A 25,405-nucleotide genomic window follows, 5' to 3' on the forward strand; every position below is an offset into this window, starting at 1 on the left:
GCTGCACTTTTGACCACCTGTGTTCCCACCACACCTTGATCTCCTGAACCACAACTGTTCAGTGATTAGCCACAGATCCCATCCCTTCCTTTCCATCCTCTCTGTGTAGGAAAAAACCACGGCTATGTTTGACCTATTCATTCAGTATGGGTCAGAACCCCCACTGTCTGCCTACACTGAGCCCAGATCTATTCTATAAACACTGGCTGAGAACCTCATTCTGCAATTCAGGATATGCCCTTAGATCTTCTACACAGAGCAGAAAAGGGAACTAACATGTGGATAATGTATCGCTTATTTTTAGTAATTACACCCCTTTGTAGAGTTACTGGAATATTCATTATGCTCCTGTAGTTACAGTAGGTGCAGTGAGGTACAGAGAACAGGGGTAAGGGGTTAATGGAATCTTTGTTTAGAATTTCCTGAATGTGAGATGCTCAGATGTTTTAATCTGAAACATTTGGTGATGTGTTTGGGCTTTTTGGATAAGTCTAGAGATAGTTTCAGCCTTAATGATTTCTTAATATAGCATTTTATTTGGGAATAAAATTAATGTTCGGAATGATCATGGCTATATGATGGAGTCTACAGAAACAATGGCCATTTTCTAATTTGCCTGAGTTGTGCATCAGTCAGACAAATCATAGACATGCGCTTGTCTGTCAATGTGTCCTTTATTCTAGTGACATTATTTCTATTTGTGCTAATGTGTTCTGAAACTCTTGATGGACGAGACAAACTGGAAAGGAGATTTTCTTCTTTAAACAGGAAAGTTAATGCCAAAGTGCAGGGTGGGATTTGATACCAGCCTGGGAGCACAAAGAGCTAGGGATCTGTCGGAGTTGTAGCAGATGATTTAGCAAGGAACCATGCAAGGGTCTCTGCCTTTCCTTCTGAAAGCAGCATGGGAGAAGTTAGTCGAGAAAACTGAATGCGGTGGAACTAGGAACACTGCACAGTGCTACAGATGACAAATCAGAGCCTTGTGGGCAAACAGTCACCTGCAAACGTCACTCCCACAGTCAGAGGGAGTGCTGATAGGTCCTCCCAAGAGCTATACACCTATACTGCCATGTGTGTCCCCCACACAGAATGAACACGTATGACCAACATGAGTCACCACAGGCACACCTGCTTAAATATCACTCAGATCCCTACCTGTAAATGGCACAGCCACTCACGTGCCCACAATTACCTAGATTTGTACCCAAAATATTACATGTGGGCATGTGCCCATCTGTGTACACACAACTGCATATACACCATACGACCACATACCATCCGTATGCAGCTATGTAATGCCTATGCTCTTCTAATCACTACACATATGTCACAGGGTTGCGCTCCACTTGTACACACACACAGCTATCTTATAGTCCCAAAGTCCCACACGTTCTGTCACATAGGCACACCCTCATGTGCTCTTAAAAGTGCCTCACGTGCACAAACACACTCACACCCCATAACTGTTCACCCCGATACATACACACACAGTCATTTGCCCACACAGGAGTGAGCACACAATGTTCCACATGCTACTGGACCTGGTTGGTGTAATAAGATAGTCCCTCCTCCCGCTTCCCAATCTTCCTTTATAAAAATCCTACTGGACAACCTTAGGCTTGGGTTGGCGTCTGAGATCCTTAGGGACACTGAGGGAAAGAGACCAAGCTGTGGCAAGCTCTTTGGGAAAGGAGATCTGGCTATGGGACCGGAGGAGGCAGATATTTTCTATCCATCTGGGCAGTGGACTCCAGCCCTACTTCAGATCTCACTGGGAGTGTCCTCAAACAGTACTATTCTCTGGATGCAGCACCAGTTCTGGAGGGAGAGTGGAGAGCCCACAGTCCTTGGGAGGCTGGAGAGCTGTGAATCAGTCCAACCCCAAGTCAGAGTCAGACGATGACCTCTCCTCCACCATCTCTTGCACAGCATGCTCCAGAGAGGTGAGCATGCCACCTGGAGTCATCCCCATGGGCTGGATGACTTGCTGTCTACAAAATGGAGGGAAAGAGCAGAATTAGTCTGGCAAAGGGCATTCCCAGCAGAAACCACATAAGCCATGTCTACACGTGCACGCTACTTTGAAGTAGCGGCACTAACTTCGAAATAGCGCCCGTCACAGCTGCACGTGTTGGGCGCTATTTCGATGTTAACATCGACGTTAAGCGGCGAGACGTCGAAGCCGCTAACCCCATCAGGGGATGGGAATAGCGCCCTACTTCGAAGCTGAACGTTGAAGTAGGGCACGTGTAGACGATCCGCGTCCCGCAACATCGAAATAGCGGGGTCCGCCATGGTGGCCATCAGCTGAGGGGTTGAGAGACGCTGTCTCCAGCCCCTGCGGGGCTCTATGGTCACCGTGTGCAGCAGCCCTTAGCCCAGGGCTTCTGGCTGCTGCTGCGGCAGCTGGGGATCCATGCTGCATGCACAGGGTCTGCAACCAGTTGTTGGCTCTGTGGATCTTGCGTTGTTTAGTGCAACTGTGTCTGGGAGGGGCCCTTTAAGGGAGCGGCTTGGTGTTGAGTCTGCCCTGTGGCCCTGTCTGCAGCTGTGCCTGGCACCCTTATTTCGATGTGTGCTACTTTGGCGTGTAGACGTTCCCTCGCAGCGCCTATTTCGATGTGGTCCTGAGCAACGTCGATGTTGAACGTCGACGTTGCCAGCCCTGGAGGACGTGTAGACGTTATTCATCGAAATAGCCTATTTCGATGTCGCTACATCGAAATAAGCTACTTCGATGTAGGCTTCACGTGTAGACGTAGCTATAATGTTACTGGAGAGGCTATGGAACTCAGAGACTGGTGAATGCTTATATTCCTGCATACTCATGTCCTTCCTGAGTGATGTGTGGGCACCTCCGATCACTGCTAGGGAGCATATTGTGTGGGATACCTGTGCAGGAGAGGTACCCTAGTTAAAGGAACAGGCCCGATTCCAGCAATAACATTCCCTTGCTCCTATGGAAGGAATAAACCCGTGGAAAAGACGAGGGGCTGATTTTCAGAAGTTCTGGGCATTCAGAACTTACACTGAACTTATCTCTGACGAGCAGGTCCTGCACTTCCATTTGCAACCCTGCAAAAGGCAGCAGCAGAGATCCTACAGCCCAGCATATCAAGTCCGAGGAACAGCTTGATTCCTCTTTTCAAGGAACCTGAAGAGCGCCACCCCTGCAGCAGGGTGTCCAGGGCCCAAAGCCCCAGTTGTGTTGGAATTAGCACTGAAGGCCCCAGAAGCCCCCATTTTTGGCTCCTGCTACATTGGTTGGATTCTAGATTCTCCTGGGCATTCCTGACCCCATGTGGAGTAGCACTGGGCAGAGGCAGGGAGAGCTAGCTGAATGTAATGTAATGTCAGTACTAGCACCAGGTTGAATTTCTCTCTCCTTTTGACACACACATGCATTAAATGGGCTGCCCTGCTGCCCTTTTCCTTCCCAGCTTGGTGCCTTTTGAACTCTCTAGGTAGATCCTGGATCTCTGTCTCCAGTGCCTCTGAATGATGGATGAGTGCCCACTGGAGAAAGCTCTCCTGTGGGGAAAGAGAATTGATGCCCTTGGCTGCCATCTGTGTCTGAAATGCTACTTCCAACCAGCAGACAGCCAGGGCAATGCTACCATCTGCTTGAGAGCTCCCAGGCCAGCTTTGGTGAAGGGACAACCTCCCGATGCACTGGGAGACAGAGAACACGTCTATGTGGCAGATTCTTCATCTGCTGCAGTCTCACCAAGACTTAGCTAAGGCCCCTGAATTCCTTTCTCTGGGATAAGAGAATTCAGCTCTTAAATTTATTCATATATTTAATTTTCCCACCCACCACCCTGAATCTATCCCCTGTGGCCTTCCATGGCCCTGGACTGCTGTTAAATGCTCACTGCACTGTGCTCGGATTCCCTCCTCCTCAAGGCATGTGTTGTGTGCCCACTGAAACCATCCTACACTACTGACCTGCCAGAGGGTTGGTCTGCACTAGACATTACAGTCAACTGCAGATACGCAATTGTAGCTACGGCAGTTGTGAGAGCAGGAGTATAGGGGGTCAACCGTGGACCCCAGAGAGATCAATTTCATGCGTCTTTACCAGACACGCGAAATTGAACTCTGGAAGATCAACCCTGAACGGGTCAATCTGCTGATAAGTGTAGACATACCCATTGTCACAACTCTGCGATAAACCTGGGTCTCCTCAGCGTCTGAGTTATATTAGCCAGGGCTTTTTCTCTTAGTGCATACTCACTACATCCCCAAACTACACACATGCACACTCCATTATCTATTCCGGTACCTGGACAGCTTGTCAAACATGTTAACCAACTTCATGGCTTCATACTCTTTCTGCTCCTCTGTCATCCCTTCCATGGGGTTGGGGAGCTTCTCCTCCACACGACCTGTCACTGGGTTAATGCTAAATACAATTATGGGAGCAGGAGGTAGAGAGAGAAAAAGAGGGAGACAGAAGAGAGAAACAGGTTCACTGAAAAATCAGGCTGCACCTATGACTACAATAGCCGGAGGGCAGAGCTGGCCACGGAGCAAATGCTCTCTCCTCTCCCTGGGATACGAGCAGTCATGGTATCACAGGGGACAGCCATGTGCTCATGGCACTTGCCCGTGCTCCACTGATCACTCCAAACTCTCTAGGCAGGGCTCTCCTGCCATGCCCTCCCCTCCTTCTCTGGCCACAGCAGTGAAACCATACTCCTCCTCATCGCTTCCTTCCAGTGGCCTCCATCTGTACAGACCTCACCTCCCTCCTCTTCCACATACACGTGGTCCCCGTGATTCCAGAACTGGCTCACTAGTGGCCTGATTTGACACAGCCAATCCTACATTCAGTCAGAGTTCAGCGGGGCTGGTGAATCCCCTCCTCGCAGCACGTCACAGGGGCACTGCTAAGGAGAGGGAGGAACCGTTCACTTTGGCTGCAGACTGGGACTCAGCAGCTGGAAGCAGGGATGCCCTCACTGCACACGCTCCCATTCTCCACGCCTCTCCTGAGAGGTGCAACAAAGGAATCTGTTTCTCTGCCGAGGATGCGCCCTGCTGCCAGTGACTGGATATGGGCAGGCTAGCAGGGGAGCCATTCCTGGTGGGCAGGGGCACAGGAGTAGGAAGCAGGTAATTTTTGGATGCAATGCCATCAAGTGAGTTGAGTGGTGAAGAGGAGGGAGCAGTTGAAGACGTGGCAAGGGGACACAGGGAGAGGATGGGGAAGAGCAGAAAGGAGCAGCGTGAAAAAAGTGGGTAATGGGGTACAGGGTCAGGAGGGGGAAGGGATCTTTTGAGCAAAGGCTGGGCATGGGGAAAGGGATTTGTGAGTGTGTAGGGACAGAGGGACTGTGCAGGGAGGTGGGAGGGGTCCTTACTTGGGCTTAGCTTCTTTGTATTCCTCTGTGTCAGTGTCCTCATCCTCAGAATACTCTCCCTCTGCTCGTCCTCCTGCCATGAGGCCTCGTGCGGCCAGGAGCCCGGCTGCGTTGCCATAGCCCGTGTACTTCACAAAGCGAGATACTGATGGTGAGAGAGACAGGAGAGTCAGCCTATCCCTGGGCTGCCCACCTGCCAACCAGCCTTCTTGGGGAAAGGCTGGGCTGGCTGAGAGAAAGCAAACAAGAGGCACCAGCCAGCACAGACATCCACTGGCTAAATCCTCACAGGAAAGAGGAAAGCGGGAAATGCAGCCGGTGGCATTGATAATCATTACACTGCTCCTGAGGGCTTGAGCAGCAAGTTCAGCTCCAGGTCCAGTTCCCCCTGACAGAATCCCCAGGCACCAACCCTGCCCCTGGAATGTGTGAGCAACAATACCGGATTTATCAGCTGTCTCCCCGGGCTGGGGGGTGGGCCAGGCTGGACAATGGATCAGTGGATCTGCATCTGCTGATGGCGTGTCTGAATGTGGCCTACTGTGTCTGCGAGGTGGGAAGCAGCAGTCTCCTTTCACCGTGTTTCTCTCGCTGCTGGCACTGCTCATTTATATGGTGTGTCTGTGAGGTGTAAAGTCATCTCTATCTTCCCATAGTGCATTCCTGTACTCCCTCCCTCAAGCGCTGATGTCCGGGCAGCACATCTGAGGGTGGCAAGGTACCACCCTCTAGCCTCAGAGAGTCTGGTGTGGATTAAGCTCTAATGGACTTGTACCAGACACTGGATTCCATGTCCTGCTGTCCTGGCGCTAAGGTCCCAGACTACATGTATCTGACAACATGGGTCTTTGCCCACGAAAGCTTACGCTCCAAAAAATCGGTTAGTCTATAAGGCGCCACAGGACTTCTCATTGTTTTTGCAGATACAGACTAATATGGGTCCCCCTCCGATAAGATCCCAGAGACTCCCATCCATCCCATGAGGTTTCCATTACTCACCACTCTCCTTGCAGAGCACAAAGAGGAACTCAGCCGCACAGTGCTTCACATCGGTGTCAATGTGCGTCATCAGACGCACGAGCTTGTTCCGCAGCAAGTTCCCTACCTCGGGGCGATTCCTCACGTCCCGCAGTGGAGGCAGCACCTGCAGAGCCACAGCAAGAGGGATGGAACCCCGCTGGGATATACAGAATACCTTTGTGTCGCAATGTGCTTTACAAATCAATTAAATGAATGAACTACTGAGAAAGCAGCAAGTGTGTAGGCAGATCCTGTGGTGCTCGTGGCCTTGGAGAGCAGAACCTATACGGAAGGTGTGTCTATCTGGAAGCTGGTGGTATTTATAAAGTGTGTGTTACTCTTCTCCCACCTCAGGAATGAGTACCATCTGGATTCTCCTTACACCAATATGGTACCTTAGCTTTGAGGAACTTCCTCGTCTGGCGGTGGACACGGGCACTCTCTGTCAGCAGGTTCAGCACAGGGGTCAGGGTCTCCTTCAGCTTGTGACCCTGTGAAAGAGCCCACAAGAAACAACAATAGGTCATCACAAACTCATCTAGTTCTCATTGTCCCATTCCTAGCACAGACTGATCATGAGAGCACAGGCCCAGGTGTGGAAAGTGATGAGGATGGAGGATTCCAGTTCTGCACCACAGCAGTTTTCTCACTGTGTCAGTGCTTAGAGCTGGAAGCCTCTCTGCGTGGCACAGGACTGCCAGAAACACACCAGAACTCAGGAGCGACAGAAGAAAGAGCTGGGAAGTCATGCAGTCGCCCTGAGAGAAAATCTCAGACTATATCTGGAGACCGAAGACCACACTCAACCTTCCTTTGAGTTAGTGACTTGTTAAGAGGTTTCCTCCATGTAACACCTTTGTGTCAAAAATGGAGTGAGGACTTACAAACAAATTGGATTCAGGAAAAGTACAGTTTAAGCTGCTGGCATAGAAAGTGCAGGAATTTGAGGGGAGTGGGTTTGGTGTTAATCCCCTTGATTTGCCTTCATGAAGCTCACAAAAAGCCACCACCAACTCATGACCCCAAAGTGGGAGCAGTGACAATCAGTCCTCAGACCTGCGGTGTTAGTCCTGGGAAAGAAACAGGGACCCAGTCTTTCAACAGACTACCATACAGCAGCATACACTGTCATAGCCACACAATTCACACAATTGTCCATCATACATGGTAACTAACCAGTTCCAGGCCTTCCAATTCAACCAGCCTTCTCCCTCTCCCAATCAGTCAGTTAACTTATGCCCATCCAATGAATCTTACCATGCAAACATGGTAATCAACAAGTTAACTACCCTACCAGCCAGTCAACCAGTGAACCTACTCGAACACCAACCATACTATTTTTGCCTTCGTCAGGAAATTATCTGCCACTTCTATTAAAGACATAGCTACAAACAACTCTGGTGAACGCCAAGCCAACTGTCACTTTCTGACATTCCTGTGGTCTCCTGGTCAGGTGTGCTTGGGGATTTCTCATGGAGCAATTAGCACTGCTCAGCAGGAGGTGAGAGCCAATCTGCCCTCCAGTGAGATGGAAATGTCCTTCACAGAATGATAGACCAGCTAAACAGCATGTCCTCTACCTACCCTGTCAAGTCTTCGCTCAAGGAAATCCAGAAGGACGCTGACTGCATCCATGTTGACGCCCATGTACTCAAGTGAGCCTGGCCGTACCTTTGGGGTTAGCAGGACATCCAGACACATGAGAGGGAGGTTGCCCAAGAGGTTAACTGTGTGGCTGAAAAGACAGGGAGAGGGAGAACCAAGAGACATCCAAGGCTCTGTGTTAGTGTAGATCCTTTTACCTCCCCAGGAGTAAATTAATTTCTAAATTCTAGCAATATGAGGAGCTGGAGCGTTAAGATTGAAAACCATCATTTGGTGGGACCTGCAACTGGACTCTTCTACAGCCAAAGTAATCAGAGGGCATGTAAGCAAAGGTCAAACAGGCCTGATTTGGGCAGATCGCGCAGCTTTCTAACAACTGTCAATTGCACAGCATACGGCAACTGCTCAGTATAACTCAGGATATCGTTAGTTAAGGCCAGTTTGTGAAGATCTCTCTCAAGTTAGTGAGTGATTTTTGCTCCAACAATGAGTCCCTTTCACTTCACAGGACCACTTCTGGGGAAAAGTGCCATTCAGCAGGAGTCAGGGTATCAGATCTGGTCCTTGGTACAGGAGGGCTTGAGGGGTAGCACCTTCTTCTCTTGGTAAGAAGGTTGTGTGAGTTCAGATCTTATGCTAGGGACAGTGATCTTCACCTGTGAAATTCTTCTGTCCGGTCCTCTCCATCAGCTGAAATCATCAGGCAGTGACGCAGAAGAGCACCCAGTCGTCGGTACAGAGCAGCATCTTCCTAGCCCCAAAACAGAAAACAAAAGATCTGATTATGAAAGGGAATCGCTTGTCTGCGGCCTGTGAAATCCCAGAGTCTGGCTGCTGCTCTGCCTCTCAGCTGCTGTTGGGGGAACAGAACACCTATGGACATGGATACCAGGAACATCCAAATCTTAGTAAAGTGGAGTAAGAAGAGCGACATTCAAATCACTAAAATGTCCCCAGAATTTTCTCCTTCCTGCCCCACCACACATTTTATCATTCTTTATCTTGTTCCATATCCCTCCTGAGTCCTCCATCACACTACAGGGTTAATCCAGGAGTCAGCAGAGGCCACAGACATGCCCAAGAGTTAGCCATCTGCAACCTCCATCATACCCATTAGCTAATATAGAAGGCAGAAAAGGGCCATGTCTTGGCCATCCCCAAAGGAAAGTTACATGGGAGTTCCTCTCTCCTCTAGCATAGAAAAATTATTCTGAAAGTCATAAGAAAGTTTACAAAAAATTAAGAGGTTTTAAAATGCTACCATTTGTTATGTGTTAACACTGTATAGGGCAAAGACACCAGAGTTGTCGTCAAACTTTTCTAGAAGCCAAGGCCCCATGGTCTGCTTCTCTTCCTACATGTGTGTATGGAACTTAGTTCACAGACTGGAGGATGCACCCTCCACAGAGACAACAGGGAGGAATTGCTAAATGGAGGTGCTGAACAATCAAAGCCTGGGCAGTGACTTCTGGGAAACTTACCTCATCCACCTCTCTCTTGCTGGAGTCAAATGTGATGTTGAAGAGCACCTTAAGGATCTCCATGGCACGCTCTGTCTCCTGGCGTGGCAGGGGTAAGGGAGGGCTCCCCTCACTGGCTACTTCATGGGGATCCAGCCATTTTATCCCTAGTGTCAGCTCCAAGGTGTCTGTCATCAGGCTGATGCCCCTCAGCTCCTGGGCCAGCTGCTGCCGGATGTCCACCCTCAGAGCCGTCAGCAGGAACAGAAGACGCAGGTCAAAAAACTTGACCTCATGGGGTAGGTTCTTCTCATTGTAGAGTTTGATGCGCTCTGTCAGACCCACCACAAGCCGGGCCTCAGCTGTCAGCTCCTGTGCTGTGGGACTGCTGAAGACAATGTTGCAGAGGCATTTCAGAGCCTCTAGGATTACATCCAGGTCTGGGACCTCTCGAATGAGCTCCTCTGAGTAATCAATGCCAGCATGTCTGGCCAGGGTCTGCAAACTTTCCCTGGTGGTAAAGGGGTCTAGGCAGTTTTTGTCCCGGGACAGGATGCGGATACTTTCCAAACATGTGACTTGGCATGAAGGCTGGAGCTCTCTCTCCAGGAATTTGATCAGCAGCTGGGCCATTTTCTGGGGAGTTGGAAGGGAAAAACAAAGACACAGCAAAATGCCTTACCTCTTACATTTCAACAGCATGGCACTGAAACAGCTAAGCAGTTTTCTAGAGATAGGCCTTGATCGAAAAGTGAGTTTTCCAAAGCTCGTGGGTGTCTGGCTCCAGAGCGTGGGTTCTGACCCACTTCTAGCAATATGAGGAGCTGGAGCATTAAGACTGAAAACCATCATTTGGGGGGACCTGCAAGTGGACTCTTCTACAGCCAAAGTAATCAGAGGGCATGTAAGCAAAGGTCAAACAGGTCTGATTTTGGCAGATCACGCAGCTTTCTAAAAACTCTCAATTGCGCAGCATATGGCAACTGCTCAGTATAACTCAGGGTATCATTATACTCAGGATATCAACCCACTTCTAGCAATAATGCCTTGGAAGGAGTACAGAACTAAGTGGAAATAGGTGTAATGAGAGGCTCAAGGTCAGAGAGGAGATGGCACTGGGGATGGGAGAGCAGGCTGAAGAACCGAGGGAAGGATGATACAAGGTTAAGGGAAGGGTGGGTGGTGGAGGAATTGAGCTGGGTTGAGAAGTGGTTGGATAGAAGGGAAAAGATCTGAGAAGGTATGTAGTAGAATGTCACTAATTCCCACTAATGACTAGGGAAATCATAGGCCCAGGCTCCCTGCTGTGGTAAACTGGGATGGCTCCATCAATACTGATTTACATCAGGTGAGGATCAGTCCCATAGTGATCTGCTGATCTCTTGCAGATCAGCAAGTAAGAAAACAAACAATGGTAAGAGCCAAGGTAATGCATCGCACAACCGTGCCCAGTGTAGTTTCAATGCATAACAGCACTTCATATGACCCTAGTTAATGTTCCGTCTGTGTTACGTAAGTAGTGGGTGTCACAGAAAGAGAAGATTTGACTACTGCTTGCTCACTGCCATTCAATCTGCAATGAGAGGGGAGGGTGAGACAGCCAGCTGCTGTGGGAGTGAATTTGGGAGACTGTGGATCAGTGGAGCACGAATCAGTGGGGTTTTGCTGTAAATCTTAAGCCTTTCTGGGGATGATCCAAAGAGAACTGAATGAGAAGGGCACCTTGCAGAGAACGTCTCTGAAGAATAATGATTACTTCATGCGTTATGGCAAGTCACAAACTCCAAAGTCAAGATCCTCCCACCACCCAAGAAAAGGCAATGTTCTTGAAGCACTGGCGTTTTTTATATTTTATATTTTTAAGGATATAAAAACAAATTAGTGTAAAAAATGCCCCTCTCCACCTCCCAAAAAATAATTTAGTATCAAAAATGCCACAGAGGACAGCTGGGCCTCTCAGATGGAGTAACTGCTCTTGCAGGCAGCTTGACTCTCCATTGGGTCCAATGGTCTGGCCTTTCAAAAGACTGGGTGATATATCTAAGGGGCTGTCTCTGGCTCATCTGACTGTGCCTTTAAAAGCTCTTTGCCACAGGACTTATTCTTGCTTAATGCTACCAAACCCAAGTGTATTTGCTATATATTTCTTGACCCCTGACTATCTATGGAACACATATGTGCAGACACAAAAGACATTTCCATCAGTTGAGAGAGTACAATCATTTTGCATTAATACTTTTCTCCTCTGTAGATAAAGGCATCAGTGTGTCTATGCAGATGTGGATTATGTTTTTGGCTATCGAGGTGGCAGCAGAGAGGCGCCTCTGTGTATGTCAGATTCTGTAAGCTACATTCAACTCTGGCATAAGACTACAGTGGAATGAAAGGAGGCACGAGTTTGGTCGTGCAGGTGGCTAGCATCTTCTCGTATGGTAGGTCTGTGTATGTGATATTTGTGTGGCTGTGTTTACATGCATGCACATGATAGACATTTTGTCTACCTGTAGGGATGGTGGCAGGAACATGGCTGTGTGCGTACCCAAACCCAGAATAGAGAACATGCAGGCGATGTGACAGAGGAGGCTCTGAGATAGACAGTGATTTTCTAGTTCAATGGCTGAAATACAAGAGTATGAAAAAGATGTTTCCTCAAATTATCACAAACCATAAAAGACATGTTACGAAAAAGCACTGAGCAATAACATGCCTGGCTTGGGGAGCAAGGAGAGTGACAGCAGACATGGTCTCGTGCTGTGTAGAACCTGCCCCTGGATCAGGCATGGACTCTACTGACAATCTGTTCTAAACCAGTGCTCCTCCATCTGTGGCCCAGTCCCAGTGAGAGAGCACCAGCTTCTCCCTGGGGTTTGCCATCTCTCTCCGAGCCCTTTGGCATTCATGGTTCTGCTTTCAGGTGCCTCTGCAAGGCCACAGTAAGAAACAAAAGACGTACTTTCCTCTCCTCTCGCTCCTCATCTTCGAAGGTGAAACACTGAGACTTCTGCAAAAACAAGCCAGAAATTATCAGCTGCAAGAGGCAAAAAACAAACTGAGAAAATAAATCTATTCTACGGTACACAAGGAATAGTTCAGGGACAGCCATTGGGCTGCTTCTGCCTAGCCATCCACATAATACAAGAGCTAAAGGCCAGTAACTGAAGTGAAATGCAGCAATGAGAAAGGAAGTCACTCTTCTTGCAGCATATAGCCATCCCCTGGAACTCACTGCTGCAGGAAATCAGTATAGCAATGTTTATCAGAGATTATTAGAAGGGTTTACAATATTTACATAACAAGTAGAGCATAAGTAGCTGAAGTCACTAAGAAACCAAGCAAAAAGCAAACAGAGAATTCAGGATTGCCTGAAGAGCTCAGAAAAATCATTTCTCCTCAGGCTATAACACAGTTGACCAGATGCATTATGGAGAGTTTCACCTTCCTCTGATGTATCATGTAGGAGCCATTGAAAGGGGTAAGACACTGAGCTAGATGGGTCAGTGGTCTTATCCATTATGATGGTCTTTTGTTCTTATATGCCTAGGAGACAATTCCGCTAGCATTTTCTTGTATGGCATGTGTGTTTCGGTGATGTTTGTGCGCCAGTGTGTACAGGCCTGCACACGGTGGTCTACCTGGGGGAGTGGTGGCAGGAGCATGGTCGTGTGTGTATCCAAACCCAGGTGTGTTGCAAAACAAAGCTACCTGGGGTTCAAGGAGCCAACACACATGCAGTCCACATGGTCTGTTTCCTCTCCAATTAAAAACAATGGAGGTGAAGCAGGAGTCACAAGAACTGGATGCAACTTTACAAGCCCTTTAATTCAGAGTTAGTGTCAGATCCAAAGGCTGCTGATGTAAATAGAAAGACTCCCATTGACTTCAGTGCACTTTGGCTGTGGCCCCTACTTCCTGCCGTTTGTGTTGCATTTCAAATGGCCATTTACACTCTCAAACTGTTCTTCAGACACTCTGTTCCCTGTCATTGGCCATCCTGCTTTCTGCCATATGTCCCATAGGAGCCAACTTCTGCTCTAGCTGAGGGGATACTTGACCCCTGGCCTCCAGCCACACTGTATCCCTTTCCTCAAACTCCTGCCCCACTGATCTCCACTCCCCCTCACTCCTCCAAGCTCCATCCTCCTCCCTGCCTCTTCTCTGCCTCCTCCTCCCTCCTGGAATGTCCCAAACAACTTGAAACAGCTGTTTGCAGCTGCTGGGAGGGGCTGAGAAGGAGTGGGAGTTGAGAAGTGACAGGGCCAACAGCAAGTCAGGGGCACTGGGAGGAAGGAAAAGCTTGGGTGCTGGTAGTTGCAGAACACCCACTAATGTTTCATGGTGGCTGCTCCAGTCCTGGAGCACATATGGGGGCAGTGTCTGTGATCCATCTCATTAATTCCACCTCACTGTTTTGCATTTCGCTCTTTTACCCTGTGCCCTGATCCTGCTCTTCATCTATTCAAATCATTCTGAGATTTAGTTGCAGGCCCCATTGTACCGATCAGCCCCTGGTCTCCTACAGCTGCTCTAGTTTTGGAGCATTAACAAGTTTCATCCCTTCACTGCATGTTCCTTCTTTTAGGTCACTGCTTTGTAAATACCTTTGTAGGATGACATCTCGGGACGGAGATTTCTTTTTTTTTTGTTCTCTGCAGACTGCTGAGCTTAGCAATCTGTATATGCAGGTGGCTCCTGTATTGTGTCTTCTTTACAAGGTGTTAAGGTACGTTTACTCCAGCTGCACTAGTCTCCACTTTCTCCCTAAGTGCAGACCCGCTCTGATTTGCAACCCTGAACAAAAACCACACCCGGACAGCACAGCACCTCCCCTCTTCACAAGCCCATTTTACACTGGATCCGAAATGTCAGAGGTCTGTCTGAAAGGGCATTTTTAACATTGCAAGGGACATGGGCATTTAGCCTGTGTCTGCCCTAGAAGTGCTATACCAATGTCTCTCAGAGACCAGGACAGAAATGCCAGTACACTACGCTGACAAAGTGCTACTAGTATGGACACCACTTATACTGGCAAAGCTGCACTTTACACAAACAGTAAAAACACTCTCCATGAGAAAAACACCAGTAGAAGTGCAGTTTTCCTGGCTTAGCTTCATCTATGCTAGAGGCTTTTGCTATGTCAGTCAGGTAGCAAACTTCCTCACCTGCCTCAATCAATTTAGCTAAGCCAGCAGAAAACTGTAACGTAGACATGGCCTTACTCTGCTCTGTTCTTCCAGCTCTCTAAGTAAGCCCCATTGATGCATGTGGACTGGCTGTAACACATGCCAGGAGCTGAGCAGGCTCTTCTTTTGCACATATGTCTTTGCAGAGACTGAGAAGAAGCCTATGTCTACAATGTTTAAAAACATGTAAGGTGTGAAGGGTCATCTTCCCAAGCTGGGAAAGGTAGAAACACCTTCCACACCTAATGCAGAGGCTGCTTGGCAGCGAGGTGGAAGCTTTGGGTCTTAATAAGGCAGCCAAGGCAAGCACCAGTCACTTAGGAATTTACACACCTTGTTTCAGCTTAAATATTCTTGGTATTGGCCCTACTCCCTTTCCATGATTACTATTTTCATTATCTCCTCCAAAGCCACATCTGACAGTTTCCTCTATCTGCTCTGGTTTCCTTAATACAACTGTTATACTAACTTCTCTCCAGCCCCTTTATTTTCAAAAGTTTTAAAATATAGAACCATAGATTTCCCTGCCTCACTTCCATTGTTATCCTCATTTTGATCCTGTCCATATCCTTTGGTTTGCTGAGCTTTCATACGGTCTAATTCCTGATTAGCTACTCTGGACGTGATCTTGAGTTTCAGTATAATTTAATACATATCCTTCACTCCAAAGTCTTGACAAAATTTGCAGCACCACAGCTGGGTAAAAGAAGAATTCCAGGCAAATCATCATCATACAGTACACAGCACAAAAGTGGGAGGAGGCTTGGCAATGTCTAGGACTTCAAAATGCAGTAATTAGATCACCAAGCCACTCCTTCAGTGTGTCATCATCTTCCCTTGGAGTCCACACAATTCAGATATGATCAATAAAGCTTATAGATCTGTGTCTCAGTCTTGGTTCCCAATGCTACGATCAAGGGAACTTCCCTGTCATGGCCCACCCCCATGCTTTATGAAAACTGACTTATAAATATGCATAACTCAAAGATGCTTTACGCAAAACAGGTAATGCAACATATAATTTTGAAAGTTATAATCTGTTGAATCTGTATATCCAATTTTTGTGCATGTACCATGTAACTCCAGTTAAGCCCTACTCAAAACTATCTATTTTTGTTCCAATTCTTTGAAGCTGGGGCCTGAACCAGATTCCAGAGTATTCTGAAAGGGGTGATGAGTGGGTGGGTGGGTGTAACATGTGGCTTTCCACATCTGTCCCTACTCCTGGAGGCAGCAGGGGACTGTTCTGGTCTCTGGTGCAAATTAGAGCAGGTCCAGAGCTTCTCTAATGACAGTTCAGTCAGTCTAAGATTGTCAAGACTCCTCTGCTCTGGAAGGTGTTACCACGAACATGTGAAGCAGCACTGCTGCCCGAGTTGACTCTATGTCATCCAAGAACAAGATGTCCTGTGGCACCTTATAGACTAACAGATATTTTGGAGCATAAGCTTTCGTGGGCAAAGACCCGCTTCATCAGATGCATGGGGGGGGTGCTACAGAATAATAATGCCATAAAATTCTGATTTATTAGTTTTGCTTATTGCCCATATATGTCTATATGTCTGTTTGATTTTCAAACTATGGGTTAGTCATTTCATCCTAGTACCGTGTAGAACACATATCTAACTGCGCATCTGAACAGTTGACTTATTTTAAAAGATTGCTATTGTAGTACCCAGAGGCACTGAGACCTCCACTGGGGTGAGTGAAGTCTCTGCTCTACAGCCTCAGCTGAGTGCCACCTGACATTTAGCTCATGTGGTAGAGTGCAGGGCTTTAGACCCTATGCTCACAGGTTCTATCCCTGGTGCCAGCAACCTGGGTCTGTCAGCATTACACTATACGATAGCAGAGAAGTCAATATTTGTGATCCAGGTATACTGTATGTCCAGCCATAGCAGTATTCAGTTACGCCCCAAATCATGCACATCTTATTCACAGACTTTCTTCTTCTTGATGTTCAGTGCTCACTACTGTACTATTTCACCCATTTACTCTCTAGTCTACTTATCTCAGTATTACATGGTTCTCATTACAATAGTATCTGAGCTCGTCGGTTATTTACCACATGTTCTTTAAACACAAATGATTAGAATGTGAAAACACTCCCTCACTCTACAGCTTCTTGCAGCTGTGTATTTACTACCTCGACTCATTTTAAATTACACATCAACTATCAACAGGGATATCACATCAGCTTTACAATACACGGCAGAGTTTTTGGGTGCATTGTCCAGCAAACGTTTTCATCTAGTCTTTGGTATTGTTCACATAGTCGCTCCATAAGACAGGGCCAAATCTAAAGGTTTTATTCAGATTTTTCTCAGTCATTTTGCAGCCAAGTTCTGCTGAAATACATAGGAGTGTTACATACGCAAGAAAGAAGTAACAGAGGAAGGATCAAAGGGCTTGGCTCACTGCTCACCAGGGCAGACAGATTAGAGGGATTCCTCTCTTGAATGTCCGAAGTACGGGATTTCAAATCCAATCTTTTAAAGAATGAAACAATGTTCATACCCCAACGTGATCTTTCACAGATTCATACCAGATACTAAGATGAGCTCAATCCATGTCCTATTAAAATCAGGCAGGGCTTGTAGAAATAGCTAAAGGAAAACACTACAGACCTGAACTACGGCAAGCTGCACCCTATGCAAGTGAGCAAAGGCTGGAGAGCAGTGAGAAGCCCCTCCACCAGATCCATCATGGATCAGACCTGCGCTCTGCCTTCCTGCTTCCAACAGTGGCCAATGCCAGATGCTTCAGAGGCAGGGGTATAATGGATAATTGTGCACTAATATTCCCATGGGGGAAATTACAATTTATGCACCAGTAGATGAGGATTTAAAATCTTTGTTAAGTTTTATCCTATGTAATATAATATCAAATACCTCATTTGGTGTATAGTTGTCCAATCCTCTTTTGTACCCTCAACTACTTGTCTCAATTATACCTTGTGGCAGTGAGTTCCACAGGTTAATTATACAGAGAGAGAGAGAGGCATTTCTTGTTACCAGTTTTAAACGTATTCCCTTTTAATTTCACTGGGTTACAGAATCATATATGTTAAGGTCAGAAGGGACTATTATGACTGTCATGCCCCACCCCCCTTGCTTTAGGCAAATTGGCTTATGAATAACTCAAAGATGCTTTAAACAAAATACCTCATGTAACATATCAATTTAATGTTACAATATGTGAATGTATATAGCCTGGTTGTAACACCCCCTGCAGCCTGCCATGGAAAAGCGCTGCTCCATGCTGGCTGGAGCGCTCCCACTCGTGACAGGCCCCACAGGGGTAGAGCAGTCCCCTGCCTGCAGCAGGCGGAGGGCTGCTACAGCACCTACTGGTTAACCATTAACATCCCTATTTCCTATAACACTCATTATTTTATACATAGGACCTTTGTCACATCTCAGCTAAATAGTCCTATCCTCTTTTCATATGGAACCACTTTCATGCCTGTAATCACTTGTCTGTTATGTTCTTTGGCAATACAGCAACCAGCACAGATTATAATAGTCCCTGAACTCTCTGCTGGTATAAACTGGCACAGCTCCATTGCAGTTAATGGACCAGTTCCAATTTACGCCAGAGTTTGACCCACTACTCAAATTGAGGATGCCTCACCAGCTTGCATAACAGCATTATCATATTTTTGTTAATAATCTCCATTACATTCTTAATACTCCCAAATATTTTGACCAATATTGTGTATTGCCTGGATGTTTTGATTGTGTTGCCTACAGAGGGGGCCTAAGATTTTTTCCAGAGTGATTATACTTAATTTAGCCCCTGTCAATGTGTATGAATAGCTCAAATAGTTCCTTCCAATGTACATCTTCTTGCACCAGTCCATAGGGAACTTCTACTGCCTTGTGTTTCTCAATCGCCTAATGACACCCAATTCAATATCCACTGAAGTCAGTGACATTTTTGCCATTGGGGAATCTGGTCTGTGTAGGGTCCCGCAGGAATTCCTAATGTTTTCGGGAAGTCTTGAGAGACCACATAATTTTCTGTCATCTGTAAATTTGGCCTCCTCCATTGTCCACAACATCTTCCAGGTCCTTTATAAATACATGAAACAGTCCAATATGAATTCTTCCAGCACCCTAATGGTAACTCCCTTTTATTAAAAGAATACGTCTGGGGCAGGAATCTCCCATCATCTTCTGTGGTTATGATGGACACAAAGACATTGCCTTAGCATCTTTGCAATAACTTATCCTCCTCGATTGCTCATTTTGCTCCCTGGGTGTCTAGCTGGTTTGCCAACTATCTCTCATGCTTCCTGTGTCCAATATAATCACAAATAAATTTGTGGTATTTGCTCTGCTATATTTAGCTATTTGCTCTTCAAATTTCCTCTTAGTGTCTTAATTCCTCTCATATTTCATCTACCATAGTTTGTGTTATTTCTGCTGTATGTCACTTTTATGAAGTTTTGCTGTCTTAGTTGAGACTTTCATTGTACTAAAATTGCCTGGTGGGAACACGTGGCACGCACCATTTTTTTTCCTTGAAAATGACACATGTGCAGCTAGACTCGCAGCTTTTTTTGCTCGTTTTCCACCTACTTCAGCATGATGCAGAATGAGTCATGTAGATGTGCTGGGCCAAACTCATTCCTAAGGTAAGTTCTTTGAAGTGAATTTCACCTGCCCTTGCTTATTGGTTCCAGAGACGAAAATGTCTTGTGTGAAGGGCAATCACTTTGTATAATGTCTGGAACATTTCCAAGCTGGTAGCAGCAATCACTCATTCCTACTGGTTTGTTCTTTGCACATTCTGTTTTTGATTCCTTTTACCATCAAATTTCAGATGAAGCATATGTGGCAATAGTAATTCTACTCCCTCCATAGCTTCCTCCTTAGGCCTCACATATTACCTCCAAATCTTCTTTTCCCATAAAGGGTTCTTCCTATCTCTCACTATTTATCCCCTCAACAGATGTTCATTTCCTTGCAATGTTACCCTTGATGCTGAAAATCCGGCCCAAGTGCTTTACTTCCCATACACAAGGGAAGCAGAAAGGCGTGGTGTTTATTATATGCTCACAAACAGTCACTATCAAAACCTACATGCAGGAACCACTGATGCTACAAACAAAAGCAGGTTAATGGCATTTTTATTGAAGTGACAGACAGATGTAGATAGAGGAGAGACAGACAGGGCCAGCTGGATGGCAAGAAATCCCACAGCATGGCTTCTCCAGCCAACCTGCTGCCAGACACGTAAACATGGAAGCTGAAGACTGTCACAGGCCTAACACAAACACAACACTCACCTCCTGATTGTAGATCTGCAGCACCTTGAGTATAGTGTCTTGTTCCCCATTTTCCACGGTCTCTACCACGTTCTTGAGTTCCATTGCCCTGGCAGCTTGGATAAGGACTGAAGACGTATGGGGCACAGGGGGCAGCCTTGCAGGATAATTACGCAGATAACTACTGATGCCCTGGACCGTGACACACAGACCACTGGGAGAGAGACAGGAGGAAAACTGAGAAAAGCAAGTGAAATGGCTCACTCTAGTACATCCAAAGGGCAGGTCAGATGGAAGACCCCAGTAAAAGCAGGCGCTAACTCCCTCTCTTTCACTCTCCCTTTAATCCTCTTCCTCCTCTCTCTCTCGCTCTGCTTTCCAATGTTTAATAAATACCCTCCCACTAACGCACATAGAAACTCTCCCTCCCTTCCTCAGCTGGAAGATTAACACGGAACAGACAAATGCAGCTCCAGGCAGCCTTCCTCCACCCACTGTCCTGATTTCTGGTATTGCACAGCAAAACCCCAGAAATGTCCTTGTGGAATAAAAGAGATGCACAAGAGAGCGAGACAGACAGACAGACAAGCACTGTCCTGGCTGGGTTAAGGTGGAGCTGCCCCTTAAGGTAGCACGAAGAAGTCCTTCATTGTTTTGATAGTATATAGACTAGCACAGCTATCTCTCTGTCACTTGGATTTGGTTTTGTTCATGAAGGAATCCAGCACAATGAGGCACTTGTGTGGGTCTGTAACTAGGGGAGGTGGGAGGATATTGCAAATGCAATATAAATATGAATGTCTTGAGGATGGATACAAGGCCTCTGTCGGCCAAAATAGTGACAACTGGTCTGGCCCAAAAAAGCTCATTACCTAATAAATTGTTAGTATTTAAGGTGCTGGACGGCTTGGTTTTTTTGGTTTTGTTTTTCTGGCGAAGCTACAGACTAACATGGCTACCCCCTACCACGAGACAATTATATTAAATAATTAGATGTGCATTTATATGCAAATAATTCTCATAGATTCTTTGGGGCTAGCTATGTGGTTAAGGGTGTTTGCAAACCACTACGTTGAGGCACACCACCAAGAGAGCTTATTATAATAATAAATTATTGAACATGATTCCATAAAGTTTGCATACATTTATATATTTTATAGTCTGATTTCGACTGGGCACTGAATATTAGTTGTGCAAAATTATACTATCAGGCCATGATCTTGTGATGGGTCCCACACACACCCCCAGTTCCACCCTCCCCCCAAATCTAGTGAGACTCCTCCTGGAGCTCATTGCACAGCAGGCATCAATTCTATGGCATCACCACAATAAAGTTGAAGGGTGCCTGCTGACCAAGCTGGCATGAGGTGCACCCCGAAATTTGAAAGCTACTACTAGGGCCATTGGGGAAGACAGAGAGGAACACAGCTCTCAAAAAGCCCTGCCTCTCCCTCCCCCGAAGACCCAAACCCCATAACACGTGCCCCAGAGCTGTAGACATTAAAGCTGAAAAAGGCAGCTCATCTAACCCACGTCCTTTGGGCCAGTGCAGGTTCTCCCTCCAGGCCAGTGTGCTGGAGTTACCACCACTTCCCTTGGGACTAGAACTTTTCCCTTAGACCTCACTATCTGGAATTCTCGCCCTGTTTTTTCATCTCGCATTCAGCTCATGAGGAACTTATGCCACTCAGGGCCTTCTCCCCTTGCTATACACAACCAACAAAATGTATGGCTTTGTGCTGCTCCTGCTGGTTCCAATTCTGCAAAGACATAGGCCTGAGCTTAACTTCAGTTGTGAGCTGTGTTTTGAAATTAATGGAACTATTCCTAAAGCCTAGCATGGGGGTAATGTCTCTGCAGACTCAGGGCCTTTCTTAGTCTTCGTTTAAGCAAATTACACGCGTCTTTTATCTTTCACAACAAATCAGCCTTTCCAGAAATCCTCATCACTTTGGAGGGACAGAATGGGAGCAATGGTAATTACTGATTTTACTAAAAGTAGAGACTGTACCTCCTCGGTATATAGACAGATGGTCACAGAAGCAAAATGTGCTGCTACAATTGACACTAATCGCTATAATAATTATGTTTCACTTTATTTTAAAATGATAAAATGTTGTTAAAGCAGTTGAAACACCTCTACCTTCCAGGTTAATGCAAAAGAGTATAAGCAAACAGAGTGGTCGAATATATGCCTGGTAATATATATATATATTAAGCATGTTACCTTCAATTTTCCTTGCTCAGGTTTCCTGCTTCGTTTCCTGAACACTGCAGCTGTCCCTCCCCCATCCCTCCAATGCAAGCAGCTGCTTTGTTTTGTTTTGTAAAGCTCCCTGTTTTTTCAAGCTGGAACGTGAGGCAGGGTGGAATGTGATCTCATTTCCTCTGCTGGGCAGCTCTTCCTACGGTGCAGGGCAGGGGCACCAGCTGAGGAAGGTCTTCATGTCTCTTCCCCCTGGTCAGGGTCCAAGGCTGCCGGGAAAGGGTGTATGTAACACGCAGAAGTTAGGATCCCCCGCTGTTAACTCCGTACCCGACAGCCGATTCAGAAGGGGGGCAGCTGCAGGGAGAGCAGGGGAGAAGATACAGGACAGACAAAAGAAAAGCTGTATTACTGGAGATCGGGGGAGGGGCAGAGTTAACTTCCGGGAATCAGGCACCAGACGATCAAACAATGGATGCTGCCTAGAAATATCGTAGAGATGCTGAACGTCCTTTTACAGCCTAACACGGCTACCTTTCTGTTACTTCTCTGGCAGGGTTAATAAGAAACAATAATAAACCTTCTCCTCCCCCATTGTTTGAGAGTGAAAAGCAGAGGAAAAAAATCCTAAAGTAAAATAATCCAGCTGGGCTGGGCAAACCTATTCCTTGCCTATGTTTTTCTCATATTAGTTTTTAACAATATTTGTTATGTAATATTTAAGCTATGAGGGAAAAAACAGCAAAAATTATGATAAAAACAAATGTAAAACGTTAAAGGCTACAAATTCACTCAGCCCTACTTCTTACTCAGCCAATCATTCAATCAAGTTTGTTCACATTTGCATGAGAAATGCTGTCCATGTCTTGTTCAGGTCACCTGAAAATGAGAAAAGACACTCAAGTAGCACTCTAATAGTCACTGTGCCAGATTTCATGTCCCTTTATGCTTGAACTACCAGTCTAGAGTCCATGCGTCCACACTGATGACAGGCTCTGCTCCATAATGATACCAAGTAGTGTAGACTGACAGTCTGCACTGGAAATGAAATTGATCTGAAGAAGTGGCTCTGTCCCCTGAAAGCTCATCACCGAATAAATAATTTTGTTATAAAGTGCTACATTTCTGCTGCATTGGCATGTTCACTTTCTTCATTTGAGTCAAAGGCCAACAGCAGAACATTGATTTTCTTTCTTGGTGGTCTGGGTTCTATAGTTCCCACACTAGAGCATAGCTTTCTTAAGACTGCTCAAAGTATGTTCCACACCTGGTCCCTTTCAGATTTTGGAAGACACTTCAGATTCTTAAAGCTCAGACTGCGTGTTAGAGTGATCATTAGAAATCTCACATTAGTGTCTTCTTTGTGGCTTGTCAAATCTGCAGGGAAAAAGTTCTTAAAACAAACAATGTGCTGGGTCATTTTTACAATGTAAATATTTGTCATAATTAATATAAAACGAGCATTGTGTACTTGTTTTGTGTTGCAAGCAAAACCAATATACAGTAAACTCTTTCATATCCGGCTGCCCGGGGACCAGGAGGTTGCAACATATTCAAATATTCTGGATAATAGAGAGGTATGGCTAGCAATGCATAACACTAAAGAAAAACAAAATTAGATATTAAGAAAAACAAAATCATATGCAGAGTACTTTATTTACCAACAACAGTAGTACTGTACACTGTAAACTTATACTGCATTTGCTGTATTTATTTGTATTTACTTTCAGTATAGTGTACTTAAGGAAAACATAACTAAAAATTACTAATGTGTAAGATGATGGTTATTTGAGAGTTCTGGATAATAAAATGCTGGATATGAAAGACTTTATTGTAGCTGAAAATGTAGAAAGGCATCCACAAACATTTAATAAATTTCCATTGGTGTTCCACTGATTAACAGTGAGATAAAAACTGTGATTAAGCACAATTATTTTAATCATGATTAAGTCTTGAGTTAATCACATGCATTAACTGCAATTGATTGACAGCCCTAGTAAACATTCCTGTTTTTCCTCAGATGTTACAACCCCAAACCAAACCCCAGGGCTGTCCCAAGGGCAGAATGAGACCCCAGAAAATCCTCCCCCATGCCCCAAGTACTGCACCTCAGCCAACTCCCCCTCATCCCCCATTCCGTCCCTTACTCCCTCCCGTACCAAACAGGCTGGAGATTATTTGGAGCAGGGTGGTGGGTGATGTTGGCAGTAGCAGGGGGTCACTTCCACTCTCCCTCCCTCTGCCTCTGCACTGTTCTCGCCATGCAGCGTGACTGGCAATCTGCGTTCAGCAGAGGGCAACCAAAATGATTAGGCGGCTGGGGAACATGAGCTGGGAGGACAGGCTGAGGGATTTGGACTTAAGTTTGCAGAAGACAAGAGCGAGGAGTGATTTGACAGCAGCCTTCAACTTGCTGAAGGGAGCCTGTAAAGAGGGTGGCAAGACGCTGTTCTCAGTGGTAACAGAGAGGTGGCCGTGTCAGTCTGTATTCTATCAAAACAAACCAGCAGCCAGGCAGCACTTTAGAGACTGACACAAGAATTTGTTGTTATAAACGATTGTGTTAGTCTCTAAAGCGCTAGCTGACTGCTGGTTTGTTTTCTGTAGTAACGGATGGCAGAACCAGGACCAATGGTCTCAAGTGGTGGTGGGGGAAGTGCAGGTTGGATATTAGCAAGAGCTATTTCACCAGGAGGCTGGTGAAGCACTGGGATGTGTGTTACTGAGACAGGAGGTGGAATCTCCATCCCTGGAGGTTTTCAAGTCCCGGCTGGACAAAGCCCGGTCTGGGATGATTTAGTGGGGGACTGGCCCTGCCTTGGGCAGGGGGCTGGACTCGATGACCTCCTGGGGTCCCGAACTTCCAGCCCTGGGACTGTCGGGTCCTACTCCCAGCCCCGCTTCCCCGGGAGCTGCGGAGAGCGGAGGCCGCTCCCGAGCAACCGGGCCCAGCAGAGCGCAGCACAGTAACTAGACGCGCAGGCCGCGCGGGTAGCGGGGAAATCGGGGGAGGTGACCTCCTGCTGCTCCGCTCCCCGCCTGCCACTCACGGCCGCCCCCGTGGGGCCCCGCAAAAGCGCCCGGCCCGGGGCAGCCGCCGCCCTCGTGCTGGGGTCGGGTCCGGCCCGGCCCTGCCAAACGCACCGCAGCAGCGCTCAGTGTTAAGCCCCAAGGCGGGGAAGGGGCTGTGCCCTCCCTGACCCGAGCCCCCGCAGCCCCTGCGTGGCCCAGACCCCCGGCCGTGTCTGACCCGCCCGCTGCTCCCGAGCGCGCGGGGAGGGGGCGGGACATCC

The 25,405-nt window shown here is 46.8% G+C and overlaps 1 protein-coding gene across 2 annotated transcripts; it reads right to left on the reverse strand.

Annotated features, from left to right (window-relative positions):
- Positions 1-655: 655 nt before the first annotated feature.
- On the reverse strand, positions 656-25,381 carry RIC8A (RIC8 guanine nucleotide exchange factor A). 2 transcript variants are annotated; one of them, XM_074997970.1, is made up of 12 exons: positions 25,363-25,381; positions 22,134-22,469; positions 19,928-20,120; positions 12,408-12,455; positions 9,476-10,090; positions 8,651-8,745; positions 7,974-8,124; positions 6,785-6,880; positions 6,369-6,513; positions 5,370-5,514; positions 4,289-4,408; positions 656-1,994 (listed from the first exon to the last, which is right to left on the reverse strand). In XM_074997970.1, exons 3-12 carry the CDS (start codon positions 20,009-20,011, stop codon positions 1,874-1,876), a joined length of 1,620 nt encoding a protein of 539 aa, XP_074854071.1. In that variant the 5' UTR covers positions 20,012-20,120; positions 22,134-22,469; positions 25,363-25,381; the 3' UTR covers positions 656-1,873. The 2 variants fall into 2 exon arrangements, with proteins under 2 accessions (XP_074854071.1, XP_074854070.1); XM_074997969.1 differs by lacking the exon at positions 25,363-25,381 and having other exon boundaries at positions 22,134-22,509.
- Positions 25,382-25,405: the final 24 nt, after the last annotated feature.

Source organism: Carettochelys insculpta, chromosome 6, assembly GCF_033958435.1.
Source record: "Carettochelys insculpta isolate YL-2023 chromosome 6, ASM3395843v1, whole genome shotgun sequence".
Taxonomy (NCBI): Eukaryota; Metazoa; Chordata; order Testudines; family Carettochelyidae; genus Carettochelys; species Carettochelys insculpta.

Excerpts from the sequence above, each read along its gene's own strand:
- RIC8A (XM_074997970.1), bottom strand. The coding sequence starts at position 20,011 with ATGGAACTCAAGAACGTGGTAGAGACCGTGGAAAATGGGGAACAAGAC. Across the intron at positions 12,456-19,927 it reads TGCAGATCTACAATCAGGAG|AAGTCTCAGTGTTTCACCTT; the intron begins GTGAGTGTTGTG and ends TTGTTTTTGCAG. Across the intron at positions 6,881-7,973 it reads TTGAGCGAAGACTTGACAGG|GGTCACAAGCTGAAGGAGAC; the intron begins GTAGGTAGAGGA and ends GCTCTTTCACAG.